Source organism: Lynx rufus, unplaced genomic scaffold (genome assembly GCF_022079265.1).
Source record: "Lynx rufus isolate CCGP_SWC_20201006 ecotype Redwood Valley unplaced genomic scaffold, mLynRuf1.p SCAF_5, whole genome shotgun sequence".
Taxonomy (NCBI): Eukaryota; Metazoa; Chordata; class Mammalia; order Carnivora; family Felidae; genus Lynx; species Lynx rufus.
The window spans coordinates 116,578,814-116,594,050 of NW_025814867.1; the positions used below are offsets into that span (position 1 = coordinate 116,578,814).

General features: G+C 35.0%; 1 protein-coding gene across 1 annotated transcript in view; it reads left to right on the top strand.

Moving 5' to 3' along the window:
• PROS1 (protein S) overlaps positions 1–15,237 on the top strand; it is a 70,047-nt gene that overhangs the window by 25,980 nt on the left and 28,830 nt on the right. The window contains exons 4-7 of the mRNA XM_047099241.1: positions 7,829–7,915; positions 10,414–10,536; positions 10,636–10,767; positions 14,411–14,536. Coding sequence (XP_046955197.1) covers positions 7,829–7,915; positions 10,414–10,536; positions 10,636–10,767; positions 14,411–14,536 — 468 coding nt within the window. The remainder of the gene's footprint in view (positions 1–7,828; positions 7,916–10,413; positions 10,537–10,635; positions 10,768–14,410; positions 14,537–15,237) is intronic.

Below are 15,237 nucleotides of genomic sequence, written 5' to 3' on the forward strand. Positions count from 1 at the left end.
GGGGCTTGAACTCACGAACCGCAAGATCATGACCTGAGCCAAAGTTGGCGCTTCACCAACTGAGCCACCCAGACACCCTGGATTATCTTTTTAAAATTGATACATAGTTAACATACATACATATAATGTTGGATTAGTTTCAGGTATACAACATAATATTTAATGTGTTTGTATATATTGCAAAATGATCACCCAGTAAGTCTAGTTAACATCCATCACCACACATAGTAAATTTTTTTTCTTGTGATTAGAACTTTTAAGATCCACTTTCTTAGCAACTTTCAAATATTATTAACTGTAGTCACCATCCTATACATTATACTCTACGACTTGTTTACTTTGTAACTGGAGCTTATAGATTATCTCTTAATGAAAGGAAAGATCTCTATACTCCCCAGAGCTTATGACAGAAATCATCATAATTTAAATAGTTATAGAAATCATTACTAGTATCTCTCTTTGAAACATCATTTCACCATTCCCTGAAGTATCCCTACCCATGTTTTGCCTTTGGATACCATTCTGGATTCTCAAGGAAGGAGGTGGTATTTCTACACCCAAATAGATTAGATGATTTCAACTCAATAGACATGAAAGATAACAAGGCTCCAGTTTGCTTTAAGCAAATGTTGAGATATATTAATATTACTTGGGGAAGTTGTCAATATTTCCAAACAATAAAAGTAGACTATAATTTGCAAATCTGCAAAAATACCCTTTTTCTGATGGAATTCTCTGTAGGTCCAACCTACACAGGCATGCTCTCCCTCCTCCTTTAGGCTCAGAATATTCACCATTTGTACCTCTTTCCACCCAGCTCTTATCCAAGCCAATTTGAGGGTTCAAGCACTGCAGAAATGAAAAATCTACCTTGGAGAAAGAATAGTAGAAATGTGATCTTATACGCACTAATAACTATGCAGCTTAGAGTTATTAATATAATGTTGCAAATAACTTTCTGTTAAATGCATTTCTCTTGAAATTAGACGGTTTCATTATAGTTTAGGGCTTTACTTTTTGTTTGCTTTTGTTTTGCTTCTGAAGTTTCAGAGACCATCTTTAGATGGTCTTTAGATTTATACCTTTCCCCTTTTCCTAGGAAAATTTATACTGAAATGATGGTATGTTCTTATATTTTCCCTTCAGGACAATTAGCAAGAGAAGAGCCCAAGACTACTGGGTAGAACACCCTTTTAGAACCACGTGCCCTTTTTCATAATTCCTGAAGTGGTTACTCTTACATGTTTTGTATCCATGACGGTCTGAATTCTTACTTATGTGGCATATCCTGAGCCAAGGAGACTTAACTGCAGTATACTCCATCTCATTTTACCTGTGTTAACAGTTGTAAGACATCAGTTCAGTGGTATTTCTTAGATCTTCATGGCATGACCCATTTGAACCCATGTTCTGTGGGCTGCGGGGTGTTTTCCAGCTGACTTATTATAATTTCTTTCTATAATTTCCAATCTAATACGTATCTACTGCAAGATCTTAAAATTACTTTACCTCAAGGAGCCCGAGTTTTCTCAGTGGTCAGATGGATAACAGCAATTTACCAATACGTTTCTAGCAAGAAATAACATGAGATGATGTTTTGAAAGTACATAGAGGAATATGTTATGCTAGTCCTTTTTAGTTTTCTTCCCTGACTCCCCCTCTATTCCCATTTTCTTTTTTTCCTTCCCTTTTCTAGCTGCTGATAACAAACTTAAACAGTTTCCTTCAAATTTGGAAAGAGGACACTATAAAAACTGTGTAGTAATATTACTCATGTCTATAGATGTGAAAATGCAGCAAGATTCTCTAAAATCTTTAGCTGCCGTATCTTAAAGAGCAACGGGGTATAGATACACATCCATGAAAAAGTTCTCTTCTTTTGTAAAGTTACACATGTAAAGTTACTCACTTTCTAAAACAAAAATTAAGTGTTTATACTGTTAAAATGGAGAAAAATTAGAATATCAAGGCTGCTTCAGCTACTCAATTTTAGGTAGGAATTTACATATTTTATTTAAAAACAAAAGATACTATTTGGCTATGAAAAATTAAAAGCTTAAAAATAGTATTAATTCTTGTTTCTTAGGTTTATGTAATGAAGCTGTGTTTCTGCAGATATCAGTACTCTAGAAGCACAGACCTTTGATCACAGAGTATATTTGGATGAAGATAAATAACATTTTAATACAGTATTATGTATTCTGGGGAAGTGCCTTTAATAAAATACTTTGCTTTTTTTCTCCTTTTATGCTTCTCAACTTCCTCTTTTCTGGCTCGACTCAACTTTTTCTTCTCTTTGCTTATCTTATGTGGCAGCTTGGTAGAAAAAACAAGTGCAAACAAAGGAAAAAAAAATGAAACACAAGATGTGGGCTCTACTCCTAGGTCTAAAAATTTCTACTGTGTCAGGTTAAGCAAGTTATTTAGCTTTTCAGGTTCTGCATTTAAATGTACACCATAATTATATTTTCTAACTTTGGACCTATTGGGAATAACAAATAAGTATATGTATGCAGATAGGTTTTTTACTGCATGGAACTGTCTTGAAATGTAAAGTATTATTATTTAACCAACTCATAATATAAAAAATATATACTTTTTATTATGTTTTATTTTTTGATTCATATTTTATATTTGGGTCTTTAGTTATGTATATAGGCATATGCAATGAATCCCACTGCTGAAAACAGAAAAGAAATGCTCTACCTAACTTAAACCTTTCTGTCATTTGATTATGTGCATTCTAGAGGCCAATGGCCCTAATTGGAAACAAACAAACAAACAAACAAACAAACAAAAACTTTGTAATCCTGTCCTTGGTAAATCTAACATAATTTTACCAATTATCATAGCTCATTCAGAAAACTTGTAGCAAGATAAGGACACCTAAGAAATTAGACCACTAATACTAACACAGTGGGCAGTGTTTAGATTTAGAGATTCAGAGGCTTAGAAAGTGGTTCAATTTATCCACATATCCTATGTGCTGCACTGGAAACATAGAATTTGGTCAGAAATACTCTGGGGCTTCATTATACAAACATAAGTTTTTGAGTTGTGTTCTTTCCTTAGAAAATAGAATAAATAACTCTACCATTTATATGAGCCTTTAAAATATCACCTGATAGAATGGATGATTTTATTAATGGGAGAGAAAATTTTTGGAAAAATGCTAATTCTGAGCCTAAATATAAACGTTAGAAATAAGTTTTAGTTATTTAGTTCTTGCCAAGTTGGCGAACTAGCCCAAACTGCTGACTCCTTCTCTTAAAATCATCTCAGGAGAAACATTGGCATTCCAGGCCCTAATGATAACAACATAAAATGAAAAACAACAAGAAATGTGAGGAATCCATGGGTGAGCTGAAGTCTGGATTTACCTAGTGTGTGTGGGGACTGGGTGGTGACCTCTGAAGCAGCAGTGAAAAAACACATTGGAGAATTTACAAGATGACCTAAACATACAAATCAAGAAAAATTCTTAAATTTGACACTGAATAGCAAAAAATAATAACAAAAATAGACATGGAAATAAGTTAAAAAGAAAACAAAACAAAAGAGAACATTCACAAAAGCAAAATTGCATTTGGTGCAAAGGTTATTAAGTTAGCCTGATCTTTAGCAAGAATAATTAAGGAAAAAGAAAAAGAAGGAAAGAGGAAATGCCAAAATAGAAGGTGTAGGATAAAAAGAAGAAATACTAGAAGTCCAACATTGATTGAATTTATAATGGTAAAATAAAGAGTATCATAAAATAAAATATAATCACAAAATAATACAAGCAGCTATACCAAAATATATTTGAAAACTTGATAAAATGGATACATTCCTAGAAAAGTAGGAAACATCTATAATTTTACATGAAGATATAGATAACTTGGTTATAAATAACTAGTGAAAAAGTAAAACCTCAACCAAAGCCCTCTTCCGGATCTCCTAGATCTAGATGTTTTAGAGATGACTTCTTCCAAATTAAAAAAAAAAAAAAAAAAGTTAAATTTTCTCTTATAAAATTGCCCTAGAAGAGAGAATAAGATTCTATGCTGTGAGCTTATTCAGAAAGGCTGGTATAATCTTGATTCCAAAATCAGGTAAGGGGTGCCTGGGTGGCTCAGTCGATTAAGCGTCTCAGGTCATGATCTTTGGCTCAGGTCAAGATCTCATAGTTTGTGGGTTCAAGACCCACACTGGACTCTGCTGACAGCTGGGAGCCTGGAAACTGCTCCGGATTCCGTCTCCCTCGCTCTCTGCCCCTCCCCCACTCATGCTCTGTCTCTCTCTTTCAAAATTAAATAAAAATTTTAAAAAGTCAAAATCAGGTAAGAACAACACAAAAAAATAATATGATATCCAATCTATCTAAAATGTATCAAAGAGAGTATATCATAATAAATTAGGTTTATTCCAGAAATTTAAGAGTGGTTTAACATCGGAAAATCTATCAATGTAATTATCCATGTAAATAGTATATTATTACTTCAGTTCATACAGAAAAAGCAGTTGATAAAATTCAGAGCTTAATTATAAAACCTTTTTGTAAACTATAATTTTCAGGGAACTTTCTGAACTTGGTGAAGGTTATACAGAATAACCATATAATTTACAAATTTTGATACTTTTGTCCAGGACCAGTACTACCCAGTAGTAGGACTGTTCTGGAAAAATTGCCATGTATGGTCACTTTAATGATATACACACAACTGGAGAGAAAAAAAAGAAGGAAAGAAAGAAAAAGAGGATGGAAAAAAAGGAAGAAAGAAGGAAGGAAAAAGTCAAAATCTGCAGTAATTATACTTACTGGGTAAAGTTTAGATATAGTCTATGGTTGAGGACAAGAAGAGAAGCACTGGAAGTTATAGCCAATGAAATAAGGAAAGAAAAAGAAATAGGAATTGTATAGCTCATGGGCAAAGTATATACCTAGCATTAATTATAACTGATACAATGATATGCCTAGAAATAAAAATGATCCGTAGACAATATATTAGAACACATAGGAGATTTTTAGATAGCTCTCAGACTAGCCTATAAAAATCAATAGTAGTTCTTACACAAATAGTAGTCCACTAGAAAATGAAAAGATGATACCTTTTTCTATAGCTGCAAATTCTGTAAGATCTCTATAGAAAAAAATTTTAAACGTGAATTAAGGATATAGAGGATGAACTGAAATCATGGAAAGACATTTCATGATCTTGAATTGAGTAATGCTAAAGAGAGATCAGTTAACTGCAAATTGATCTATATATTCAAAGCAATCCCATTTAGAATTTCAGATTTTTTAAAGGAATTCAGTAAGTTCACTTTAGCATTTAAATCAGGGAATAAAAGTTCACCTATGTCTAAATAAACCTTTAAAAATATAAAAGGAGGAAGTACCTCATCAAATATTAATTCAAAGCTATAAAGAAAACCATATAATATTGTCAGAACATGTAGACTAATCAACCTAGAGAGTTCAGAGACCCATGTATATATGGCAACCTAATATCTGATAAAGATGACACCACAAATCACTGTGGGTTGTTGAGAAGATGGTGTGGGGGAGAATGGCTAACTCTAACCAGAAATATAAATCTGGGTTCCTAAGTACCACCAAATGTAATGGTGTATTCTAGGTGGAATAAAGACAAAAATGTTAAAGACAAACCATGAAATTAAAGAAATAACACAGTAGAATATCTTTGTAATATCTTTGTAATCAACAGCATGGAAAAACACCTGCAAATTCACAAACCATAAGGCGAAGTATTTGGTAAATTTGATTACAACAAAGTTAGGAACTTCTCTTAAAAGAGACGTAAAAGTTTAAGAGACAGATAACAGAATGAGAGATGATATTTATAAATGTTTAAATTTCTGCAAACCCACATGAACGATAAATAACTGCCAATAGAAAAATGGTTAGTAAGTAATGAAAATTTTCGGAGGAGGAAACTCAAAAATTTTTTATTTCTTTATTAAATTTTTTAACGCTTGTTTATTTTTGAGAGAGAGAGAGAGAGAGAGAAAGAAAAGGAGCAGGAAAGGGGTAGAGAGAGAGACACACACACACACAGAATCCAGAGCAGGCTTCAGGCTCTGAGCTGTCAGCATAGAGCCCAACTTGGAGCTCAAACCCACAAACTGTGAGATCATGACCTGAGCCGAAGCTGGAGGCTTAACCAACTGAGCCACCCAGGTGCCCCTCAAAAGTTTTTTAGATGACATAACAGTATGCTGCATCTCACTAGAAATCAGAAAAACAATATGCAATGTTGCTTTATTACCTATTCTGGCAAAAATTAGACAGCCAAGATAGAAATTCTTGTGCTCTCTGGTGGGAATGCACCTCTAGAGAGTCACAAAGTACCTGCCTATCTAATGATCTCACAATTCTGGACCCCCTAGGTATCAATTTCTTATGCATATACTAATGAGACACATATGAAGATGTCCATCACAGTGCACCTGTGGAGGTGGGATGTTGGGGGCAACCTGAGTATCTTTTATTGGTAGAGGGGATTATAAAAATGGTCGTTGCTTGCCATGGAGTAATGTTTAACAAGCAATAAATTAGAAACAATAACTTCCATGCAGCAGCATGAAGTGCTCATAAACATATAGTGCCCCCTTACCCCCTGACTTTGGATGGCCCCTGGGATTGCTTTGATCAGTAGACTGTGGCAAAGGTGACAAAATGCCTCTTTCATTGGCCTGGCAGTTTCTGCTTTATTCCTCTTGGAAGTTAGCTACCACGAAAGAAGTACCACTTTAGGACCAGCCTGCTAAGAGAAACCCAACCACAGTGAGAAGCCCTGAAACATGACATGTGTATAGAGAGAAATGCCAAGGATCCTGAGCTGTCAGCCATGTGAGTGAAAAACCATCTGGGAAGTGGATCTTCCGATCCTAGCCACCCTGGCTGACTCTTATGTGCAGCAGGGACAAACAGCCCAACCAAACCCTTTCTAAATATTTGACCTAAAATTTAATCTAAAATGGAGTTGTTATTTAAGCTTCTGATTTTGGGGGTTGTTAGTCAGCAAAAGATAATAAAAATACCACTTTTTTAGTAAGTTGTGATTAGCTGTACAATGAAGTAAGATATATACGTGTATATATACATACATATATATTTATACAATGTCGTCTTGAGGGACTATTAAGAAATGTTATGTTGTTGAGACTAAATGACTCCTAGTTAATTTAAAGTATATAAGTAAGTATTTTATTTTATTTTTTAAGTATATAAGTATTTTATCTGTTATTTCAGCTGTTATTGCTGCCAGATTGCTCTAATTTCCCAGAGTTGTAGTGAGGAATAACATGAATGAAGTAAACCTACTTTGTAATACTGAGGCATTACACAAATATTATTATATTAATCTATATGCAACACTAGGAAAAGTACAAGTTGCCTACAGTGACCAGAAACACTAAGTTAGTCTATTGATTTAATTATAGATGCTTTTAAATCAGGCTCTGATCTACAGACTTGAGGGTAACTTTAGGTCTCTGCTGCAGAATGAAGAACATAGACTTATTTGCGAATAAATTTTTTTGTTAACCTAAGATCGTTTCACTTCTTGCTTTAAGATTATTCTCTGAGAAGACGCTTCCATAAACCTGTCTTTCCTTATTGTCATCTGTATGTATTGTCATCTCGCTTATAGATACTTAATTTTTCAAAAAGGTGGATGGAAACATTTAGGGCTCACGTTTTGAATGCTGAATCCTATAAATCCACAGGAACATAAATATTCTATCACTTTGGATAATTTCTACTTCCACCATGATTTCCGATGAGGTAAATGTATCTACTCTAAGATTACATTTGTGTTTCCAGATTGTCTTGGCTCTTTCCGAGCTGGATTGTTCACTGCTGCACGTCAGTCAACCGATGCCTACCCTGATCTAAGGAGCTGTGTCACTGGTAAGCACCGCTGTCGTCCATTTGAGTAACAAAACAAAACAAAATAAAAATCTGCAAGTAAATACACCATGTAAATATAACTGATGTTTAAAATCAACGAATGAGCCCTACGAGACTTGTTATGCCCAGCAAGGAGATATTTTTGACATCATTTGGAAAAGTGTTTTTTCAAATGCATATGCTGCTCTTTTACTCAAAATAAAAATTCCACCTAAGGTTTAAATTGAACAGTGTTCCTTGTTTACTAAGCTTTAGGTCATTGACTTCAGAATTTTATTCCCAAACAGTTTTATTTTGGATGTTGTTGCATAATCATGTAGTATGACCAAATGTTACGGTTGATTGATAGGTCAAAGTGGAGCCGTGTTTATTCTTCTAACTTTTGGCATCAGTAACATAAATGTGAAAACTGTTTGAATATCAAATTAGCCTTCTCCCCCTAAAGTTCACATAGGGCGTAGTGATAATTCTGGTAGATTATTTGTCTCTCATTACCCATTTTCCCAATTGAGAGTCAAAGAGACAAAGGTGAAATTGCAAGGTGTAAATTGGGATGTTTATCTAGTGAACATTGTACATATAGCGTCGGCATTATCTAAATATTCATTTATCTGCATTTTCTCTAATTTTAAGTTGGTTTTAATTACACAGGTAAAACAGTTTGCTGAACAAACATATTTAATTCATACTTTATTTATTTATTTTAAAGTTTATTTTTTGAGAAAGTGTGAGTGGGGGAGTGGCAGAGAGAGAGAGAGAAAGCCCTGGTGGGGAAGGGGCAAAGAGAGAGAATCCCAGTCAGGCTCCAAGCTGGTAGTGTGGGGCTGATGTGGGGCTCAAACTCATGTACTGGAGATCATGACCTGAGCCTAAGTTGGACGCTTAATCTACTGAGCCACCTAGGCACCCCTACTTTATTTATTTATTTATTTATTTATTTATTTATTTATTTAATTAAAAAAAATTTTTTTAACGTTTATTTATTGTTAAGAGACAGAAGTAGAGCCTAAGCATGGGAGGGGCAGGGAGAGAGGGAGACACAGAATCCAAAGCAGGCTGCAGGCTCTGAGCTGTCAGTACAGAGCCAGAGGTGGGGCTCGAACTCACAAACTGTGAGATCATGACCTGAGCTGAAGTCAGACGCTTAACCGACTGAGCTACCCAGGCGTCCGTACTTTATTTTTAATTTACCAAAATATATGAAAATAATTTGATAACTTGCTAATTAGCTTGTTTTCTATCATTGTAACTAATACCTATTTTATTACTACTTTTCAAAAAACTTGATGATTTTATGAGGATGTTTGTTGAAAAATTGGGTGATTAGGTTTTGACTAGGTTTAAAACTTTTTTTTTTTTTGCAAGTCACAGAAAATTCCTTAGCTAACTTAAGCAAAGGGAAATGTGTTAGAAGGATGGAAGGAACTTTCAGAGTTAACTAGGAAGGCTTGAGAAACAGAAATGTACAGGAACCAAGGGACCATTGCAGTGTCTAGTGGAGGGAGAGAGACAACAAATTAGTAAAGAAGCAAATGGGCATATCATTTAAGATCGTGATAAGGTGCTATAACATTTTATGAAGAAAATAGCCTTCCCTTGGGCATCACCAATACTCTGCTACCTGTTGTCCAGTGTCTGGAAACCACTGTTTTATGTATTTTGAGCAGGAAGATAAATCTAGTCCATGTTACTTCTTCTTAGCCAAATTGGAAGTCCCAAATTCATTTTCTCTTGATACTGAGTAGTTTTATTTGTTCTGCACACCTCACTGAATCATTTTAAGGATCAAATAAAATAATTTATATGAAAAATATCAAATTACAGTTAAGTGCTGTCTATATTTGCAAATAAAAAGTAGTTCCCTTTTGCAAAATAATTATAAAGGTTTGTTTAGTGGAATCAATTTTTTTTTTCAGGAAGTTATGTGTTTTCTTTCTTTTTTTCCTTTTTCTTTTAATGTTTTATTTAAATTTCAGTTAGCCAACATAAAAGCAATATTAGTTTTAGGTGAGCAATATAGTGACTTGATACGTACATACAACACCCTGCGCTCATCACAATCGTAACTCCAATTCCCATCACCCATTTAACCCATCCCCCCACCCATCTCCCTTCTGGCAACCATCCGCCTCTTCTCTATAGTCAAAAGGCAGCTTCATGGTCTGCCTCTCTTTTTAAAAAAGAATGAAATCTTGCCATTTGCAGAAACGTGAACGGAGCTGAAGAGTATTATGCTGAGTGAGGTAGGTCAGTCAGAGAAAGACAGATACCATGTGACTTCATTCGTATGTGGAGTTTGGAAAACAAGGCAAACAATCATAGAAGAAAAAATAAATATGGACTCACTTTTCTATGAAAAAGTGTTACTTGAAGGAAGGGGTTGTAATTTTTTTTGGTATTGATTACAGGCTTCGTGCACAGGATTTCTATTCAAGGGCATATAATTCTTTTTTGTACATGGCACGTGGTAAAATTAAATAGTTGTCTATCTCCTTCAGCCATTCCAGACCAGTGTAGTCCTCTACCATGCAATGAAGATGGATATATGAGCTGCAAAGATGGCCAAGCTACATTCACTTGCGTTTGTAAATCAGGTTGGCAAGGAGACAAGTGTGAATATGGTACGTATGGTAAACCCGCCTGGCTCGTCTGGAGTGACCTCCTGGGAAGTTCTCCAAAGGCTTTATCTCTTTGAAAACAATCTGTTCTTCCCTTTTTAGATATAAATGAATGCAAAGATCCCTCACATGTGAATGGAGGTTGCAGTCAGATATGTGATAATACACCTGGAAGTTACCACTGTTCCTGTAAAAGTGGTTTTGTTATGCTTTCAAATAAGAAGGACTGTAAAGGTAAGTGTGAGAGCAAAGTTCCGCTACAGGAATTTCCCCCAGAAAATGCTTGGAACTCTCTGGTTCTAAGTGCTTCTAATATATATACGTTATTATCCACCTTGAAGCCTTATGATACTAGGGGACTGCCTTTTAGGTTAATGTTTATACTCATATTTTGTTATTTATAGAATTTTTCAGTGTTTTCTTATTGTATTTTATTACTGAGTATTTTATTGTTTTCTTACTGTGTGTATGTGTGTGTGTGTGCCTGTGCACGTTTGAATAAAGAATTTCATCAAATGGTGATAACGTGAAGTCTCAGTGCAAATCCTTGCTTACTAGAATCTTTGCAAAACCATTGTTGGTAGTTTTGTCAGACACTATAATATTATGCCCTTTATTCCAATAAGGTAAACATGTATACAAAGTATACACCATCTATACAAAATAGTGCACCATAATCCAATCCTTTATAACCTCTTCCCCTGTAGGTCGTATTTCCTTGTTAGAAATACCTTTTGCATATCCAGTATAAACCTTTCCTCTTGCACCTTATCTCCTGTTGCAGTTTTGGGAAAGATGAAGAACTTGTTTTCTTTCTCTTTATACATTTAAGATCTCATCTTTGGTCATAACTATTTTTTTCCTTCAGATTAAAAAAAATTCCTGTCAGGTTATTTCAGTAAGTCATTTTACTAGTGTATTTCTTTTGTTTTTCTTTGTCTTTATGTTTCCCTTCAATTTTTACTTTTTCTTTCTGCCTATTGTCCTTTCTATTTGACTCCTTTATCTGCCATAGGTAAATATTCAAATATTTGTGCTAGGTGTGTGGATGACTAAAAATGAAATTTCCCAGCCTGGAGTTAAATTTTGCCTTTAGAAATTGGGAGCAATTTTCCCTTTCCTTCCTTCCTCCCTCCCATGCCTCCTTCCTTCCTTCCTTCCTTCCTTCCTTCCTTCCATTCTTCCTTCCTTTCTTCCATTCTTCCTTCCTTCCTTCCTTCCTTCCTTCCTTCCTTCCTTCATCCTTCCTCCTATTCCTCTTCTTTTTGCTGTGAGGTTGAAAATTTAGTAAGTTAAAACATAAAGTATCCTTGTTCAACTTTATTCATATCTGCTTTGGGAAATCCCCATATTGAATTCATATTCAAGAGATGATCTGTCCCTCATCGTACTATAATGTTTAGTATAATTTACTATATTATTTAAAGTGCAGTTAAATGACTCTAAAGTGAACTGCATTCATTAACAATTATTCCTGAACCATTGTCCCAATTTGTGACTATACATCTTTCTCATCTGCCTATTTGAAGGTCTGTTTGAGGTTAGAAATTTAGAATACTAGTATTGTTAGAACACATTATAGAAAGCCATCATAATGCAGGAACCATATGCATTCTATAAGCAAATAATACCCATTTACACTTCTGCATCTTAGTACTTGAATGGTCTGTTCTTCTAAAGAAGTTGTAACTTATATTTTTAATTAAAAGGTATTTAATTCTTATCCATTGAGTTAATACACATGTATACAAATTATTACAAGAAGTTCTCACACGTAGAATGTCCCTGATGACCAGAACATGTGTTCTGGTATATTTCATTTACTCAGTCTTTTTTTCAAATATTTTTTTCTTATTAATCTGTTTTTTTTTAATGTTTGTTTTTTGAGAGAGAGAGAGAGAGAGAGACGGAGCATGAGGTGGGAGAGAGATAGAGAGAGAAGTAGGCACAGAATCCAAAGCAGGCTCCAAGCACAGAGTCTGATGTGGGGCTCGAACCCCTGGACCGTAAGATCATGACCTGAGCTGAAGTCTGATGCTTAACTGACTGATCCAACCAGGCATCCTGATTTACAGTCTTTATCTGTAAACTAGGTGATAGAAGAATATGTGTATAGCTATTACAATAAGGCCTTTGCCAAGATGTGGATATGCTTGAGATCAAGTTGCCAGTAATTGTCTAAAAATGGAAGAATGAAACTTTTTATCAGACATTAGATGTCAGTGTAGAGTAATAAAATCAACGTACTATAACTTGGACTCATATGATTTAAGTAATTCTCTGCAATATGCCTGAAACCAATAATTTTAGTCATATGTTTTTACTATTTTATTTTATTTTTAACGTTTATTTATTTTTGAGAGACAGAGCGTGAGCAGGGGAGGGGTAGAGAGAGAGGTGGACACAGAATGTAAAGCAGGCTCCAGGCTCTGAGCTGTCAGCACAGAGCCCGATGCAGGGTTCGAACTCATAAACCATGAGATTATGACCTGAGCTGAAGTTGGTCGCTCAATCCACTGAGTCACCCAGGCGCCCCTACTTTCATTTAAAAATATGGATTTTATAGCTCTTTAAAAAAAATGAATATTTTATTTGAGGTAATTGTAGATTCACATACAGTTGCAAGAAATTATAAAAAGAGATCCCATGTACTCTTTGCTGAGTTTCCCTTAATAATAACATTCTACAAAACTACAGTACAATATCACACCTATGACATTGACATTGATACAGTCATGATACAGAAAAATTCCCTTACCACAGGAATTGATTCAATTATTTCTGTGCATGCTTTTTTTTTTAGCTAGAGTATTATCTGAAATTTTGGTTATTAGTCTGTGAAAAAATTAAACTCTCAATTTTTTAGAGTAGAAAATATTTTTCCTATTCTGAACTTGTCTGTCTCCAGAGATTACAGATGAGAAAAGTTCACTAAAATAATTACATCTCCATTGAACTATTTCTGTCTCTTGCTTTGTTTTTCTCATAGATGTTTTTTATCTAGTGACTAGCTGCAATCAATACTTTATTTCCTACTCTACCATGTAATATAATAAATGCGTCTGAAATTTCTGGATATTAATTTAGCACTAAAGTTTGTATTGGGATTTTATAAATACTTTGAGACCTTACTCAATTCCATTTAAAAAAAATTTTTTTTAACGTTTACTTATTTTTGAGACAGAGAGAGACAGAGCATGAACAGGGGAGGGTCAGAGAGAGGGAGACACAGAATCGGAAACAGGCTCCAGGCTCTGAGCTGTCACCACAGAGCCCGACGCGGGGCTCGAACTCACGGACCGCGAGATCATGACCTGAGCTGAAGTTGGCCGCCCAACCGACTGAGCCACCCAGGCGCCCCTTCAATTCCATTTTAAATTTGAATCACTCTTGAATACTTTAGCCAACAATAATAGTATGTAGATTTAGCTAGGGTATATTTCCAAAGGAAAAAGTGACTGATGAGCCACCTCTTTTTTATTTTTTATGATTGTGATAATACAGAGTGAATCTACTTTTAAGAACATACTTCAAAAACATGCATTTAGGGGTATATATTAAGAATATGGTGAATCTTTTCTCCCATTTATTCATGTAATGTAACCCGGTAGATAAGAAAATAACTACAGCCCTCTCCTTTTACATAACTATAAAGAACATAGCAAACATCAAATTCCCTGTATGTGTGTATGAAGAACTCATATTTAGTAAACTAAAACATGGTGACAGATTTAAAATTTTGTTATTCCCAGGCCACTCTCTTTTCTCATTACATATGTTAAACTAGATCCAGGAAACACAAATCAAGCATTCTTTGCTAGTATTCTCTGATATGGGAAAAAATATATTTTTTTTAATCTATTGGTTTCATTTATAGATGTGGATGAATGCTCAATGAAGCCAGACATTTGTGGCACAGCTGTGTGCAAGAACATTCCAGGAGACTTTGAATGTGAATGTGCTGAAGGCTACAGATATAACCCCACATTAAAGTCTTGTGAAGGTAGAGTTGTGGTGGTATCATTGTTGATGGCACAGAGGGTGGGTTTGAGTCCTGCTTTCCTATTAGAAGCACTGGTTCTGCGTGAAATCAGCAATCAGATGTTCTACGATGGCAAGCTCCGTGATGTAGCTTGGTCGGTTTGGGGGTCATTGGCTTCCTTCCAGAATAACAGTACGTAAGACACATGGTCTTTAGGTCTGGGGTTGTGCAGTCTGTTTGCCCTCAAAGCTGTATATGAATTGGAGATCTCCCGTGGATGATAAAAATACGTTCACATCATTTAAATAATATTCAAAGACGAAAAGCATTTCAACCTGGAAGGAAAAACATAAGCAAATGAAAGATAAGTTGAAAAATCACTTAAGGTTAGAAAATCACTGAAGGTTAGAAACCTTCAGGTGTATGCCAAGCTTGTGGATGATTTTCTGTGCGTGTATTATTATGTCATTTATTCTCAAATAGGAAATGACGTAGTTCTGTGATAATTAAATACGTGTAAAAGAAAAATCTCATCATAATTAAATGATAACTGAGCTCTAGAAATTTGAGAAGTATTGATTAGTACTGTCAGCACCTGCGCATTTGGGAGAGCCCTTTGGACTCATTACTTCATTTGGCTGAAGGCGCGCTGCCAGGTGCGCCCCAGAGGCTTAGATATTTGGGGGATTTTTTTTATCATGGATATATGCAAATAGACTCAT